The sequence below is a fragment of the Erinaceus europaeus genome, chromosome 6 (assembly GCF_950295315.1).
Source record: "Erinaceus europaeus chromosome 6, mEriEur2.1, whole genome shotgun sequence".
NCBI lineage: Eukaryota > Metazoa > Chordata > Mammalia > Eulipotyphla > Erinaceidae > Erinaceus > Erinaceus europaeus.
This window is the reverse complement of record NC_080167.1, coordinates 32,734,541-32,753,010: the sequence shown is the minus strand read 5'-3', so window position 1 is coordinate 32,753,010 and position 18,470 is coordinate 32,734,541. Positions and strand designations below refer to the sequence as shown.

Below are 18,470 nucleotides of genomic sequence, written 5' to 3'. Positions count from 1 at the left end.
CACTTCCCACAAACCTGTAAGAGAAACCAAGTTAGGACTGTGCAAAGTGAGCTTTCCAAATAGGTTTCAAACTACTTTATCTTTTTTTTTCACTTTAGATTTATTTATTTATGAGAAAGAGGCAGAGAAAACCAGAGAAAGCATCACTTAGGCACATGCAATGCTGGGGATCAAACTCAGAACCTTATGCTTTTGAGTTTCACAAAGGTGCCACTTCCAAGGCTGTTTATCTTTCTTCTCTCCTCTGTATTCACCAGCAATCATCCTGACTTTGATGTAGGCCCAAAACAGACACATCTAGAATATTATAAATGGCTTTATTAAAGGTTATTAATATAAAATACAACCAAGTTACAAATAGTAAGAACATTTCATTTAAAAAATATTTATACAGAAAAGGAAGCTGCTCTGACAGCCACATGGGTGTAACAAAGGGTAGGTTACCTGTTGTTTCATTGGAGGATCACACACACAAATTCAGAGAACAGGAGGAAGAACCCACAAGTCAAATAACTTGAGATTGATTCCTGATCTCCTGGTAAAGATTTTGCAAAATACTGCCACTCAAAGCTAGATGTTGAATTCTTGAGCTGAATCCCAGATACTAGATACACATATCCCAGATGTGCATGTAGGAGGCGGAGGAGAGGAAATCTAAAACCAAATGCAAGACTCCGCTGGAAAGTATATTTTAAAATAATAAACATAAATTCCATTCTAATACATGAGTATTGGGAGGAACAAAACAAAACAAAAAACAAAAAGGACACACTTTCTTGGACATACTGAACATTGTTTCTCAGGAAGATGGTAAAGGAACTGCTTTCAATTTGACATCAGGTGTTAAAAGGAGATCGACAGGTCAGATGAGATGAAGACCCATGAGCACACACCTTCCAAGCTCCTCACACTCATTTATTTCCAGAATCAGGGTAGAATAACACAACTTTAGAACTCCCTCTAAAACATCCCAAATTTTTTGACCCCCCCCACCCCAACATCCCAAATTTTTATTTCACATTTAATCTTTAGAAGGCAGTGCCACAATGAATTTTCAAGCATTACTGTAAGAGATAACTAAACAATGCCAGATATTAGGCCCCAGATCAGAAGCTTTCAATGGTACTTCACCCCCTTAGCTTGCAAGGGCTGAAGGGAATGTTGGGCTTTATGAGAAAGTGGAAAAGAAATTACAACCATCTTCCAAAAACAAAACAGATCGGCTACTGAGGGCTTATTTATCCTAAGACAATCATAAGACAACAAGGAATACAACTCACAGCTGCATAATTTTTCTTCTCCCTTCTCTCTCTTCCTTCCCTCACCTCTCTCATTTTTTCCCTCCCTTTATCTTTTATGGGACCCTGCTATCTAGTGTAGGATCACTCGGGCTGGGGTATGACATCCTGCCATGATGTTTAGTTATGATTTCTAGGCTGCTATTTTCTGCGTTGTCATTCTAGAAAATGTTTGACCCTTATATGGATTAATTATTCTTAAACAGTACAAAAATGAACTGGAGTTGCCATGATACAGTCACCAAAGGCAGAAGATAAAATTTAAGACCCTTGAGGGTCCAAATAAAGTTTAGGGAAAAAAAACCAATTGTGCAGGAACCAAGCTAGAAGTTATCTTAAGTCACAGTTTTGGCAGAAATTTTACTAGAAAAAGGCATTGCTGTGAGTTTTTATCTTGGAGCATGATAAAATATTCTAAAACCCATTTCAAAAGAGTTAATGAAAAATAAAGGCTTTTTTAAAAAAAAAATACACACTTGGATACTGGTATAGGTGTTACTAGCAGGATTTTCAGGGATTAAGGCTTAAGGTGAGGAAAACACAGTGAGAAGCAATGCGTAGATCATATTTGGGCACAGCCTGCAGGCTTGGCCAGCTCAGGATAGAGCATAGACTTCCAACAGTTCACTTGGCTCTGTTCCATCACCAGAGCAGTAAGTGGGAAGCCAAGTCCAGCTTTAGATGTCAGTATAACAAAGGTCTTCAGGAGTGCTGCTGGGGTGCTGCAAAAACAGAATCCTCTTCAACTCCTGGTAGTTAGGGTTGGGAGAGGGTCCACTGTGATGAAGCTTGACCATTCTTGGGATGAAGGCTATCCACCACCCATCAGTCACATGCTGGAAAGTTTAAACACAACTAAGCAGAAAACATCTGCCCAGATTCCTTTAGATGCCCAGAACAGATTGTCATCTCATAGGCCAAGTAAGTAGCAAAGGATTTCCAAAAGGAAAGGAGTACAAACCTAAGAAAAATAAGAACCCTATAGCTGCTAAATCTAAATTTTAAAAAAGAAGAAGGTTAATAAAAAACTGTTAAGCAAATCTTTTTAAACAATTATGAATAGTTTAGGTATCAGAGTAGTTTAAAAACAATCAATGCCATGTACTAGCAGTTTGTTTCCCAGAAATGGCATAATGGTGGCACATAATTTAAGAGATGTGGTTTCAGCAAGGAAGCCAAAGGCAGTTAGGAGTGTCATGTAAGATTGCTTGGGGATCAAAACTTTCCATAATCATAGTTAGTGTGCCAATATCAATTTTGTTTTGTTTTTAACCAGAGAACTCAACTTGGATAGTGAGATACCAGACATTAAACCTGGGAATTCTCAAATACAAGTCCTGTGTGCTACCACTGCCCCTTAATGTCATTACCAACAATCAACCAAGAAACTTTATACACTGTTTTTTAAGCAGAGGGAATAAAGGAGATATAAATGGCTTACATTTTTTTGTGCCATAATTGAGAACACTTTCACTGAGAAAGGGGGAAACTAGAGTTGAGAAAAGATTTTTTTTTCTTTGTTACAAGGGGTATGGCTAGGGATCTGTGTTTGCATCATTCTTCTGTTCCCAGTGGACAATTATATGTGTGTGTGTATAATATTTTTCCAGAGAGAGAGAGAGAAGAGCTACCACAGCACTGCTCTACCACTTGTGAAAATTTATCCATGTGTTTATCTAGGTGTTCCCAAGTGGTAGCCAGAGGCTTGATCCTAGGTCATCACAAATGATAAATTGTGTGCTCTATTAAATGAGTCATCTCCAAGTCCCCAGGGACATAAGTTTTATTTAGGGGTTGAGAGACAGTTCATGGGTTGGGTATGTGCCTTGCCATGAATGTGGCCCAGGTTTGAACCCCAAGAATGCAAGGGAGGACCATAACACTGGGTGAAAGTATAGTACTATGGTGTCTCTCTAGAATGACTATGTGTCTCTATAATAATGAATGTCAGTAATGAGCAATGAAATTGCATACAGGAGGCTCCAGATATGACATAAAAAGAAAAAAATGTTTTATTATTTAAAAAAAATTATAGTAAGATCTACTGAATTCCAATGAGTCTTTAAAAATTCCAAATGTAAAACTTCTGTTATAAAACCATTAAAAATAGCATATATATTCTCTCACAAAAAAAAAAAGAGAGAGAGAGAATCTAGAAACTATGACAAGGCAACATTTACCATTTTTCAAATGATTTAAGAAAAGGGTATACAAAAATCAGTAAAATTATTCTTTTGACCTCCACCACACTATTTTGGAAAAAAAATTAGGATTCTTGGTTTTCTTTACATGTTTTTTGGTCTAAGATATTTTACCAGTTGTCCAGAAAATCAAATCCCGTCTTCAAAACAACATTACTTGAGGTGACCTGTAGAAGGGACAAAAACACCTAATTAAGGTGTGAGGTATTTTTAAAGTTATACATAATCTAAAAATGGCATCACATTTTAAATGATCCAACTGAGACAGTCTACTATTATCAGCTCCCTGGCCCCAATTTGCCTCAGTGCTTAAAACTAGAAAATTAAATAAAACTCAATGCAAGCTATACTCTGCCCATCAACAACAGTCCTGTCTATGAGCAGAAAAAAAGAAAAGTATATTTTCTATTTCTAAATAGTAGGAATATTTAAATTTAGCCATTAAGGAGTAAGAGAACAAATTACAGTGATGGGCATTCTAATGTAAAATACACAGAAAAAAAAAACAAAATTTCTCAGTTGAGGAAAAAGTGATTTTCCCTAAGTCGGGGACATCTTTCAGGTCAAGGATGACATGGGCTTAATTTAAAGCATCCCATTTGAGCACAAGCTGTCTCCAACTACTGCTACATTCAGAAATATACCAGTGAACTTCTGGTCAGCTGCCTCTAGGCAAATAGAAGTAGGCATTCACCTGGTGGGTTGCAAGAAAACTTTGCCTGCTGCACAGCTGGCAAAATAGATAAAGGCAAGTTAATAGATGAAGCAGTATCTCCTAAATCCTACCCCAGGTCCAGTTTTCCTGTATCTGAGATTGATACAGAAGAAATACACATCAAAAACTGAAAGAGATAAAGCAGGTTTGGCTTTTCCTGACTTAGTCTTACTAGTTTCTTAAATACAGTGGCAGTTCACTCTGTGCTTTGCACTCAGAAATCTTTTCTTTCAAAAGATTTGTTGTGCTCTCTCCTACTCTTCATCCCTCCTACACACTTTCCTGCTTCTCTTTTTTTACAATTACAATTAATTGAGGAAGACCCAAATGCATAGCTAGGATACTAGTCAAATAAAGAGGAAAGCTAAGTTAATCTATAAGATGGAGACATGAGGTCTGGGAGGTATGAGGTCAAGGAGAGACGAGGTCCTTGGTTTGAGCTCCAGGACCCACATTAGCAGCACCCCCCCCCCACTTCCATTTAGAAAAAAAAAAGGAAGAGGAATCATGGCAGGAAGGTTAGAAACGTAAAACAAAATGAAAAATCTGGGACAAGGTGTCAGGGGAGGTAGGAGGAGACAAGGTTGAATATACTAATTTAAGTAATGTGCAGACCTAAAGGGAAAGAACAGCTAGAAAGTTGAGGTGGAGCTGATGGGAAGTAGAATGTAATCTCCCAGGGCTCCCCTTCTGAAAGGACAACTGACAAGACTGACTGAAATACACTAATGAAGAAAATGCTGAAACAACATAAATGGATGTTATATTAAGTAAGCCAGACTCAAAGTCAAAAACATGTAAAATTCTACTTTATGGGTATTTAGAGAAGTTCATAGAAACAAAGTAGAATAGGGCTAGAGGAAGGGCTACATAAGCACAGACATATAGGTTTAAGAGTAAGATATTATTTATAGTAATATGGCTCCAATTCCAAGGACAACACCTTAGCAGAGTACTTGAGAGACCAGATCAGAGGGGCAGATCAGTCCAGACCAGACCAGCCCCCACTCTGGGGTTGCCCTTTCCCCACTTCTTCCTGGGGCTCCACAAGCTCTCTGCCTCCTCCAATTTCTTGTCTCAATTTCTTAATGCAGACCTACTGGTAAATAAATGAGTACCATACCCACAAACAAACAGGAAAACATACTTAAGTCACTCAAACTATTTATTCTCTTAACACAGTTGCTTTTACTTCACGACATACATACCCTCTTGGAACAGTCTTTGTTCTCCTCTACTACCAAAGAAAAGTTACTGTCTTCTTGGACACAAAATCCTACCCCCTACTTGGAAATGAGGTGTCTTCTATGGCTGCTGAGAGCAAGCACAGCTGCTCTTGGTAAGGGTACTGGGATCTACCTTATTCCTCCTCATTCCTTACAGAATGAGAATCTATGGCCATACCACCCTGAACACACCTGATCTCATCAGAATGTCTGTAAGTCCATTCCTTAATAATGCTTCTGCCTAAACTCACAGTTCCTTTAATTCAAGTACGCAACCAAATCCCTTCTAACATATCTTCTCCCTGGGATTCTCATCTCTCCTCATAGACCTGGAAAAGGGCAACAAACAGGTAGAACACAGCCATGGAACAAGTAAAAGTACTGAGGCAGATTCAAAAACCTATCTCCTCTCTTTTCACATCAGTCAGGAGTAGAGCAGAACTTCTGATCTTTAAAGTCCTTTGAGGCATCAGTGGAGGAGATCTCCCAGGCCAGAGTTTAAAACAAGGCTACCCACCTGTGCAGATATAGGTTCAGAGAACAGAGGTTCTTCCACATCCTCCTGGCTGGCCTTTAAAGATGGCAGCTTCAATCCAGCTTCAACATCTTCATTCAATGTGTTAGTGCAGGTCTGAATGGCCTGGGGTTTCTCATGCTCCAAGATGGTGCTGGGAAGAACATGCTGCTCTTGGTGCAGGTTGCTTGGTCTTTCTGCCTTGGTCTCCCTGTCCCTCAGGGCGGGATCCTGCCTATAACAGGTAGGCAAAACCTTTTCACCTTTCTCCATGGACTTGATCTGGCTGGGGGTCAGTGACTGGAACTCGGCCTCAGGTCCCTCCCCCCGGGATCGCTCTGCATTGATTTTCCAGAAAGAGGCTTCTTCTTCCTTCCATACAGGACCGAGAACATCCAGGCTGGAAGACTTGCCACCCTGGAAGGGTCGGAGGGCTTGAGAACCCTGAGGAGCTTTGGACAGTTGCCTCAGCTCACTGGTTGTAGTGCCATTACTTGGTTCTTGGATGGATAAGGACGAGATGCTAAACTCCATCTGACTCTAGTCAGAAAGGAGAGAGAAAAAAAAAGTCACTTTATAGTCAACAAGAACAAGTATGTAAGCTCATATATGCCCTCTCCAAAGCAGTGATACTAACTGTTGTCTATTTGCTGAAACTTCTCATTTGTCTTGACTGGTTTATTCAGGACTGCTATTGGATACCTGGAAAACAGCAGCTTTAATACCAAGGCCCTATCATCATCCATTTACCCAATGTCCACATTAAAAAATAACTCAGAAACTCCTGAATTTTGCTTATAATTTAATGCCCTTCTGCTTGATGAACTGAGCACCTGTCATCTCAGGAGCATATTCACAAAAGTCAAGACATAGAAACTAACTACCCTAGTGTTCATCAATAGACAAATAAAGAAGTTGTGGATGTACCCTGGAACCTCACCACTCCAGATCCCTACCCCACTAGGGAAAGATAGAAGCAGGCTAGGGGTATGGACTGACCTGCTAATACCCATGTCCAGCAGAGAAGCAATTACAGACGCTAGACCTCCCACCTTCTGCACCCCCAAAGTAATTATGATCCATACTCCCAGTGAGGGAGAAATGATAGTAGGAAAATGACCAGAGGGTTCTGAACTCCACCTCCATCAGGAACCACAGACAGGAGGAAAAAGGGGGTGGGGGGTATCTGGATGTAGTAATAGGTATTATGTGTGACTTGGAAAGGAAAAGAAGATGCAACCTTAAAAGGGGGGTGTGTGTGCAAATATATACAAATAGTTGTAGAAATAATTGTTAACACATATATGCAACCTTGGTAGAACTGCTGTAGCTTACAATGGAGTAACTGGGGATCCAGAACTCTGGTAGACTAGTATGGAGCTGTATCCCATTATCTTGTAATTTTGTAAAGCGATATTAAATCACTTATAAAAAAGTTGTGGAAGAGATACACACACATATGCATTTATATGCTAAATATGTATGTCTAAATATATTTAACAACATGGAAGGACCTTGGTAGAATAATGATAAATAAAGTAAGCTAGACAAGAAAGGAAAATATAATATTGCATCAAGAAGCAGAGGTAACAGGTTCAATCCCTAGCACCATCAAATTCCAAAGTTGAGTAGTGCTCTGGTGTCTCTCTCATTTAAATTAAAACATCTTTTATGTTATTTTAAATAAAAGGACATATACTATAGCTCATATGTGAAATCTTAAAGCACACACTCTCTTTCATACAGAAGAAGAGATCAACTATTTTTGGTTACCATAAGCAAGGGCTAGAAATAGGGAGAACTGGATGAAGGTTATAAGAAATAAATCTGCCAACTGGGAAGTTATACAGTGGCATAGAGAACCTGACTTGAGGGGGGCAGGCAGCGGTGTACTCAGTTTAGCACATACTACCATGCATAAGGACATAGGTTCAAACCCTCACTCCCCACCTGCAGGAAGGATGCTTTGAGCAGTGAAGCAGATCTGCAGGCGTCTTTCTCACTGTCTCCTCTCTCCTCTGTCTGTTAGAGAGAGAGAACTTCACTTGCAAGCATGAGGTACTGAATTTGATCCCTGGTACTGCATATGCCAAAATAATGTTCTGGTTCTCTCTTCTTCTCCTGCTCTTTCTCATAGGTAAATTAACTGTAAAAAGATAAGTCAGTCATGGTAACATAATGAACAACTTGGTAACTAAATGTTGTATGGTATATTTAAAAGCTGCTAAGAGAATAAATTCCAAGAATTCTTATCACAAGAAAAAAATTTTTTCCTTTATCTTTTTTTTTAAACTGTGAGATGATAAATATTAACTAGACTTATTACAATCATTTCACAATATATTAAGACCTATAATTACACTTAAACCTAAAAAAAATGTAATATGTCAAGTTATGTCTTAATAAAAGCAGGGGGTGGGGACTGATTCTTCTAAGGTAAATCTGCCCAGAGAGAGACAAGACAGGAAATGTGGAAGTATTCATAGCACAACATAACCCAGCACTGCAGTGAGGGTCAAGGCCTATATGTCTCCAGGAAGACAAAAGTGAAAGAAAGCCTGCAGAGTCAGACCCAGATTTCCTGGAATAAACAAAGTCTACCTATCATCACCTCTACTGTAAATTGTAAATTACAGGTGTGTACACACACACACAAACACACATACACACATATTAAAGTCCAAATTCTCAAAGTGATGAATTAGGAGGAGGCAAGTTTCTATGAAGTGATGAGTTCAACAGTGAGGATGATATTCCAATTAGAGTCCTTGTAATTCACTTAAGAGAGAATCAGTATCTCTGTCCCCCCACCCCAAACAAGGGCATGGCAAGACACTGTCTGCAAACTGAAACACCTTTACCAACATCCAGCTTTACTGGCACCTTGACTTCTAGCCTCCAAACTGAGAAATGAATGTACACAATAAGCCCCCAAGCATTCCAGCAGCCAGGACTGACCAAGATGTCTTGCTGCAAAGATTTCCTCTCCTGAGATGCTCTTGCTCAGCACAGTTGCTCTAACCTTGCAAGTTCCTTGTCCTATAAACCAAAACACGCTGTCACCATTGATAGAAACACACTCCTCCCCAAAGGGTGGGGCAGGGCCCAAGCACTCAGAGTCCTCATTCCTGCATCTGAGTGTCCCAGAAACACTTTCCTTCACTTGAAATTACATACCATCATGACTTCTAAAAATAATAAAGTTAAACTGTTTTGACCACAAACAACAGGTGAAACCTAACCCCCCACTTTAAAGTAAAATGCATAGGTGAGTGTCATCTACCTAGTTCTATAGAACAAGCAAATTGTTATTTCATGTATTCCTAAATTCAGCCTTGAAAATTCCTATCTTCCTCATTACTTCTACTTTTTCTTACTACCTTTCACTTTATTTTATTTAATTAAAGGAACAAAACCACAATACAGAAAGGGCAATTAGAAAGAAGAAAAAAAATCATGTCTTTCTCCTCTTCTCATAATCACTAGTTTTATGTTTTTGTGTAATATTTTCTAAGACATGTATTTTAAGAAGTTAAAATGTCATTTAAAAATTTCATTTATTTTTAGCAAGTCAGGCGGGTTAAGCACAGGTGGCGCAAAGTGCAAGGACCGGCTTAAGGATCCCAGGTGGAGCCACCATCTCCCCACCTGCAAGGGAGTCACTTCACAAGTGACTCCCCCTCTCTGTCTTCCCCTCATCTCTCCATTTCTCTGTCCTATCCAACAACAACATCAATAAAAACAACAAAAAAACAATTTTAAAAAAGGGTAACAAAAAGGAAGTAAATTGTTAAAAATATTATTTAATTTTAGAGACAGAAAGAAATCAATATGGAAGGGGGGAGACAACCTGTAGCAATGCTTCATGGCCAGTGAAACTTTCCTTCTATAGGTGGATACCAGGGGCTTGAAGTCATGTCTTTGAGCACTGTAATATGTACACTCTACTAGATGCACCACTTCCTCAACCCCAAAAAGAATTATTTTAGAGATAATTTTATGAGAGAGGCACTTTGGCACATGTAGTGCCAGGTGTATCAAATCTGGGACCTCATTAATGCAACTCCTGTGCTCTATCAATGAGTTACTCCCTGTACAAGATATCACAGCTCTGTTTTATTTATTATTTATTTATTTATTCCTTTTTGTTGCTCTTGTCGTCGTTGTTGGATAGGACAGAGAGAAATGGAGAGAGGAGGGGAAGACAGAGAGGGAGAGGGAAAGATAGACACCTGAAGACCTTCTTCACCGCCTGTGAAGCGACTCCCCTGCAAGTGGGAAGCCAGGGGCTTGAACCGGGATCCTTACGCCGCTCCTTGCACTTTGCGCTACCTGCACTTAACCCGCTGCACTACTGCCTGACTCCCCACAGCTCTATTTTAAATATAACTTTGGATAATGTTTTTTTTCAGGTTTTTGTAATTATTATCATCATCATTATCATTATCACCATTATCATCATCACAGGATCTTCCTTGCTTTGGGCCTGAATTTTATAGAGAAAAGGAGAGAGAGATCTCAACACAGAAAAATCTCTCATTGTCATTGGAGCCAGGAGATCTAACCTGGGTTGTACACATAACAAAGCACACACCTTCACAGGTGTGTTAACCAGTCCTGTAACCATTATATTTAATAAGTGAAAATATCTGAACTGTTGTTCTGACATATTAACTGACAATTTGTTATTTATAATCTTTGTTGCTATAATTAAACTGTCATCATCTCCATGAATTTAGCTCTTTCTGGTTTGGAGATAATTTCTTTGGAAAGATTTACAAAATTGAAAGGACAAAATAGAAAATACAAAGTCACTTCTATTGGGTTGTCAGAAAAGTCATGATGCATCTTTTGCACAAAAAACAGGTGAAGGCAAAACTATTAAAGTCATGGGCCCCTTGGAATATACCCAAAATAGTACTAGCTTTTTCTAAAATGGAGACCCCCAAATCTTCATCTGCAATATTCTTGCCTTTAGGTTCATGACTAGTCAACAATTTGTTATGCATTATATCTTAACTCTTTTTCAGCCACCAGGTTCCAGATGATACCATGTTGCCAACCTGACTTCCGTGGGCAGACAACCCCACCAATGTGTCTTGGAACCCCACCTCCCCAGAGCCCTGCCCCAGTAGGGAAAGAAAGAGACAGGCTGGGAGTATGGATCGACCTGCCAATGCCCATGTTCAGAAGAGAAGCAGTTACAGAAGCCAGTTCTGTCCATGCTCCCAGAGGGATAAAGAATAGGGAAGATATCAAGAGAAAGAATTGGATATGGAGCTCCAGGGGTGGGCACTGTGTGGAAATGTACCCCCTCTTATCCTGTAAGTCTTGTCAATATTTCATTTTTATAAATTAAATAAATAAATAAATAAATAGAAAGTGAAAGCCTATCTGAAAAGAATGCATAGTTCTTATACATTTACTTATAAGTTAACTACTTTTACAGATATTTCTAGTATTTGATATTGTTTTTGCTTTCCTTAAGTGCCTTAACATAATTATGACTATTACTGCTTTTGTAACTTTGTATACTGCTTATATTGACAGTTTGAAATTGTTACTTTGTTTTTAATGCATCAAATTTGAATGGTGCAATTCTATTCATATTATATTTTAATTATAAATTTATATTTGTCCTATATCTTTTACTCTCTTTGTGGCTTGTGTCCTATGCAACAACTATTAAGCCAGCTGGTTCTCTTCTGTGTGACTTCTAAGTGTCTGATATAACTATTTTAGTTTTTTTTTTTTTTGTAGATGTGTATGTGTACAAAACTATATTGTAAAACCCCACAATGAGTCTATGAAAGAGGGCAAATGGATGGAGAAAAATAGTCTGTTTAGCATATTGCCATAGTTCTTAACTAATTTTTTTAAGTAAGAGATCACAGATGTGGTGTGTTCATATACCAAAGAGATGCCTATTCCATATTATAAAGATATTTTCTATGTGTTGTAAGAATTACAACTTTTTAAATATAAAGAATAAATTTTTGTTAAAAGAAAAAATATTGCTTTATTTATGATAACCAAAAAGTGGAAGCAGCCTGTCCATCAACAGATAATTAAGGAAATTATGAAATATTTACTCTATTAAATACTACTTGCAATCAAAAAAGACAATTTTGTGTCTTTTCAGACAAAATGGATGGAGCAAGAGATGGTTGTGCATAGCAAAATAAATAAAGAGATGAAAGACAAGAAAACTACTGGATGGTCTCACTAATTCATAGAATCTGGAGGCCTGAAACACATGAACTTACAAAAACAAACACAAACAAAAAACCAGAAGCAAACTATTTTTCAGACTCTGAGAACTATGGTGGTTACCATTGGGAGGTGGGAGTTGGGGAAGCAGAACATTAGTGGTGGATGTGGTGTGGAAATATATGCTGCAGTCTTACAATATTGTAACCCACTATTAATAAAAAAACAAGTAAAAATAAGAAAAAAACATATGCATATTTTTGAATGTTTTCCAAGGGCCCAACTTCTATGTTATGAGCTATATATCAGAGTATCATTTTAAGTTAAAGCTTCCACAGTTACTGAGTACAATTTTAAACTGTTACATTAACTTATTGTAACCATGGCAAACGCTAGAAGAATTGTAACCATGATTTCTTATTTCTTTAATGCAAATTCATTCACTTAATAAAAATGATATTTAGCTCTTACAGTTTTTACAAACAGGACTCTCACCAGTGGCATAAACATATTAGGACAAGAATGAAAATACTGGGGTTTTTAAAAATTTATTTATTCTCTTTTGTTGCCCTTGTTTTATTGTTGTAATTATTATTGTTGTTGATATTGATGTCATCATTGTTGAATAGGACAGAGAGTAATGGAAAGAGGAGAGGAAGACGCAGAGGGGGAGAGAAAGATAAACACCTGCAGACCTGCTTCACTGCCTATGAAGTGAATTCCCTGCAGGTGGGAAGCCAGGGGCTCGAACCAAGATCCTTGAGCTGGTCCTTGTGTTTTGCACCATGTGCGCTTAACCTGCTGCGCTACTGCCCGATTCCTGAAAATACTGTTTGTCTTATAGAAACTACAGGTCCTGAACCAAGAGAGCTTGACTTGTTTTCTTCATATGAGACTTTCTTTAGAAGCCCAGATTTCTGATAGCCCAGGCCTACTTTCAAGGTTAAAGAAAGATGATGAAGCCATGTAGATCTCAAATGTAAATCACAAGTACAGGCTCTCTTGAAGCTCAATGTCATTAAAAATAACCCAAGGAAGCAAGGCCAAAACTCTGATTCTGCCACGAGTTGTGGTTTAGATTGTGATGTGTCTCCTATGCTATATACATAAGATTATTAAGTGAGTCCAATATATCAAGCACTTCTTTGTTCTTGTGGATTTTGGGAGGTATTTTTATTTATGTGTGTATGCTTGAATTGTCATTCTACAAATGAAGACGTTTGCAGCAATTGAATAAATAATTCATTAGGAGATTTTTGCAACTGAACTTTAATTTGGATCAAGTAATTCCAAGATCAGAAATCACACTGGGTATCAGTTTGTGTAAAAACTCAATTGACAATCAGGACAATGCTAAAGTAATTGCCAGACAACTTAGTATGTATCAGGATTGTTCGAAGAACATCAATAGAATCCGAGACTTCTGGAGGCAGGACTACAGAGTAGCAGCAGCAGTTGTGTTTTTCTTTTCCCCTCTCCTCTCCTCTCCTCTTTTCCCCTCTCCTCTCTTCTCCTCTCCCTCCCCCTCTGCCCCCCCTCCCCAGTCAACCAGGAATATCAAAGGAAAACACCTGGGACCACAACAAGACAGGACTAGAAATACTTTGAGAATCTGAAAATCACCTGTGAGTGCAAACACATGTAGCTCATGGACAGAGAGGAGCCTACACAGAGATTCCTGGGGCTAAAGCTCACATCTACTCCTGAGCAGCTGGTAACAGTATAGCAATTTACCAACTGAGATGCCAACTCCAGTCTGTTTTACTAACAAAAAGACTGCTGAAGGGAGGAGAGGACTCCCCTAAGACTCACCAAATGCAACTGTGAGTCTCCATTGCTACTGCCCTCAGAGGCTGGAGCAGCAGCCAGGAGGCCCCATGCTGACATTGGGAGGCAGAGAACTGGCCGGGAAATTCAGGAGAACATCTATACCCTGTGGGTTAGATGTGGGGCTGTATAGTGGTACCATTTGTACTCTGTTCTCCTGATGAATTAGGGAGACACGGTGAGTAACTGCCACAGAACCCACAGGCAATAAACAAGACATGTGTGGAAACTCAAAGGGCCAAGTACTCCCAGCTTGGCTCAGGCTGCTGGAAGAGCAGCTGAATAGAGTCCAGGGCTTTGGATCCCCAGGGAGTGGGAATCTCTGTGCATAACCACTGTTTTATCTCACTCCTTTTTCTCTTGTTCAGAAATGAGTGATTAAGTTAAAACATCTACTTATAGGTAAAAATCCCTCAGCCGCTATAGGCTACATGGAAGAAAAGAACAATAGAGGCTTTAACAGCCACTGTTCTTCAACTCAGGGATTGAGATAATTTCCATAACTATGAACTCTTTAAGTACCTTACTTACACATGAGTCAACTGGGGCAAGAGTGATTAGTAATTTGAAAGTACTGAAAGACCTCATAACATACTACGTAGAATGGTTAAACCAAGAAAAAACATTGGAGAAATGAACCAAGACAAAATTACAGCTAAAAGCCCCCCAAAAGTAGAAGCACAGAACAGTGAGACTAGCATCTAAACACTAATGGAAGAATTAGTCACAGGAGAGAGGAAAGAGTTTGAAAGAATTGTCATCATAAATGGGGAAACAACAAATGAGACTCTGAAAGAAAACACTAATTATCTCAAGGTCATTAGAGAGCTGAAAGCTGAAATAGCTGAGCTAAGAGCACAACTAGATGAACAAGCTAATACAGTATCAGAACAGGGTAACAAAATAGCTGAGCTACAGAAAAAAGCAGAGGGGAGAGAGAATAGAATAAATGAGGCAGAACACAGAATTAGCAAGATTGTAGATGAATTAGAGAAAACTAAGAACACAGTAAGAGACCTGAAAAAGAGATTCTGCAAACAACAACAGACACATATGGGATGACTTCAAAGGAAGTAATATACATAATATAGGCTTACCAGATCAAGAAAGAGAGGGAAGGGAAGAAAGCATTCTATAGGACATAATAGAGGAGGACTTCCCTAGTCTAGACAACATAAAAGACATAAAGGTTCCAGATGCCCAGAGAGTCCCAAACAGAATTAACCCAGACTTAAAGACACCAAGATACATCATAATTAGAATGAAAAGGAATAAAGATAAAGAAAGAATCCTGAAGGCTGCTAGAGAAAAACCAAGAGTCACTTAAAGAGGAAACCCTATAAGATTAGCAGCTGATTTCTCCACACAAACACTACAGGCCAGAAGATAATGACAAAATATGTATCGAGTCCTCAATGAGAAAGACTTTCTACCAACAATACTGTATCCTGCTAGACTTTCATTCAGACTAGATGGAGGCATTAAAACCTTCTCAGACAAACAACAGTTGAATTAACTATCACAAACAACAGTTTAAACAATTAACTATCACCACCAAGCTTGCCCTGAAAGTTCTGAAAGGTCTCCTATAAACAATCAAATCACCATAAACATGCCATATATCAGAACACTCTAAAAAGCTACAATAATGGCATTAAAATATCTTCAATCTATACTATTAATAAATGTCAGTGGACTGAATCCACCTATTAAAAGGCACAGAGTAGGAAGATGGATCAGAAAGCACAACCCAACAATATACTGTCTGCAGGAAACCCACCTAACTCAACAAGACAAACACAGACTCAAGTGAAAAGATGGAAAACTACTATACATGACCACAAAAAAGGCAGGAACAGCTATTCTCATATCTGACATGATAGACCTTAAACTGATTGTCAGAGAAATGCAAATAAAGACAACAATGAGATACCACTTCACTCCTGTGAGAATGTCATACATCAGAAAAGGTAACAGCCACAAATGCTGGAGAGGTTGTGGGGTCAAAGGAACCCTCCTGCACTGATGGTGGGAATGTCAATTGGTCCAACCCCTGTGGAAAGCAGTCCGGAGAACTCTTCCAAGGCTAGAAATGGACCTACCTTATGACCCTGCAATTCCTCTCCTGGGGATATATCCTAAGGAACCCAACACACCCACCCAAAAAGACTTGTGTGTACAAGTCTTTATATGTTGATAGCAGCACAATTTGTAATACCAAAAATCTGGAAGAAACCCAGATGTCCAACAACAGATGAGTGACTGAGCAAGTTGTGGTATATATACACAATGGAATACTACTCAGCTATTAAACATAGTGACTTCATCATTTTCAGGCCATCTTAAATGGAGCTTGAAGAAATCATATTAAGTGAAATAAGTCAGAAACAGAAGGATGAATATGGGGTGATCTCACTCACAGCAGAAGCTGAAAAACAAGATCAGAAGAGAAAACACTCAGCAGAACCTGGACTCAATTTGGTGTATTACACCAAAGTAAAAGACTCTGGAGTGGGTTGAGGGGAGAGTACAGGTCCTGGAAAAGAATGATAGAGGACTTAGTGGGGGTTGTATTGTTATGTGGTGACAGAGGACTTAGTGGGGTTGTATTGTTAATGTGGAAAACTGAGAAATGTAAAACATTACTATTGTATTTACTGTCAAATGTAAAACATTAATCCTACAATAAAGGAACGAAAATAAAAAAGAATATCAATGACCAAACTAGATTTAGAGACAGAGACAGACACATCTGTAGCACCACTTGTGAAGCTTCCCCCCCTACAGGTGAGGACTAGGGGCTTAGTGTGTGTGCACTCAATCAATGCACCACTACCCAGCCCAAATCTAACCAGTTTTATGAAGGACTATTTCTAAGTAAAACATTATCAGTATTCTGCATATTTCCAAATTCCATAAGAGAATAAAGGGAGGCCATAGGCATAAAGATGATACTTCTTTAAAGAAGAAAGTAGCTAAAAGTGGCATGAAAGTGGCGGCCAAAACTCAAAGAAAGACTCTACTTTGTCAAGCTGCAGACTTTCAGGACCAGCAATTCCTCCAGTGAGACTCTGCCATTAGTAAGGTTAGCTTAAACCATTTGTTTATGTGGAGGGCAGTAATGGGCCACACCAGGGACAGTTGAGAGTTGATCACAATGGTTCGGTACTACTTTAAGCCACTATTGATAGGGCTCCAACACCCTAGAACAGAATAACAAAACCTATTAATCCCCAGACTCCTTGGACAACCAAAAACAGGACAGCTCCACAGGGGAGGAAGACACACATATATTAGAAGAGAGGAATATGCTAATACACATGGTTACTTGTCTGTTGACACTCTGGAGATAAAAATAAGGAAAACAAGAAATCGAAGAAAAATATTCTAGTCTTTTTCCTAATCATATGTTATTTTTAAAGTTTTGTTTTACCCACTAAAAATTGTCCTCCATGACCAATTGTTCAGGAACTGTGCCTCTTCTGAACCTTAAGCACACGCACACACGTGCGCGCGCGCACACACACACAAAACCTATGTGCCTTGTTGGTATGCTTCTAGTTCTGCTTCTGGGACCCCTTCTGTTACATTGCTTGACGTTGTGGTCTATTTACATGGTCATTCTGTTACACTGGTTTGGTCTCACTCTCCCTGCCTCCGGGAGATTTTGGTTTAGTCCTCGCTGGTTCACGCTCTTCCCTTCTCCACGCCCCCTATCCTACGTACATATTCTCCCTTGGTTCCTGACACTGCCGCCGGAGGAGAAGGATGCAGGACAGAACAGAACTGTGATTAAAGATTAGATTGTTGTTGAACTGCATCCCCACTCGTGAATAAAGATTGAACTGCGTTCTCAGCTCAGCCATGAGTCCCTGGTCATCTCTGTCCCTCGCCCACAAAGCCAGCCTGGCGAAAACAACAGTGCCTGAAGTCACTGTACTGGAATAGAGAGAGAAATGACTTCAGATTCATTTTCAAAGACTCAAAATCCAATGAGATCATATGGAAGTGATTTCAGATTTATTTGTAGTTCTGCTTTTTTTTTCTTTTCCTCCATCCTGTTGGTCTCTCCTCCCTGGTAACCTTTCCCCCTTTTCTAACAGATATGTGCATCTTGGGCTACTCCTTCTCTATGTTTTCTCCTTAGATACCCAATGAGTAAATTCATGAACCACAGCAACTAGACACACAATTAAGACACTTAAAGATAACTTATACTAGTCAGTTCAAAACCAGTCTCCTTCCCCCTGAGACTAGTTTTTCTCAGTAAATGGAAGAACCACCCACCAGCTACCCAACTCTAAGTGTAGATTTTATTTCAGGTAGACATATTTTTGTCTATTGATCCAGGGACCCAACTGAAGAACACTGTGTGTGAAGGGTCACTGAGGGGTCAATAGATTCTATTTCACCTACTTGAGGTGGAATGGTCTTCAAAAAGGGAGAGAACAGACAGAGTTCTTCCCCTGGTAACAACCA

The 18,470-nt window shown here is 39.1% G+C and overlaps 1 protein-coding gene across 2 annotated transcripts in view; it reads right to left on the bottom strand.

Annotated features, from left to right (window-relative positions):
- Positions 1 to 298: 298 nt before the first annotated feature.
- C6H1orf198 (chromosome 6 C1orf198 homolog) overlaps positions 299 to 18,470 on the bottom strand; it is a 41,404-nt gene continuing 23,232 nt past the window's right edge. The window contains exons 3-5 of one of the 2 annotated variants that reach the window (XR_009550213.1): positions 5,958 to 6,494; positions 4,194 to 4,307; positions 299 to 3,666 (exon numbers count right to left, since the gene is read on the bottom strand). Coding sequence is in view for 1 of the 2 variants with exons in the window: in XM_007538366.3 (XP_007538428.1) it covers positions 3,610 to 3,666; positions 5,958 to 6,494 (594 nt within the window). In the remaining variant the exon portion in view is untranslated. The remainder of the gene's footprint in view (positions 3,667 to 4,193; positions 4,308 to 5,957; positions 6,495 to 18,470) is intronic. The other variant, XM_007538366.3, reaches the window with a different exon arrangement.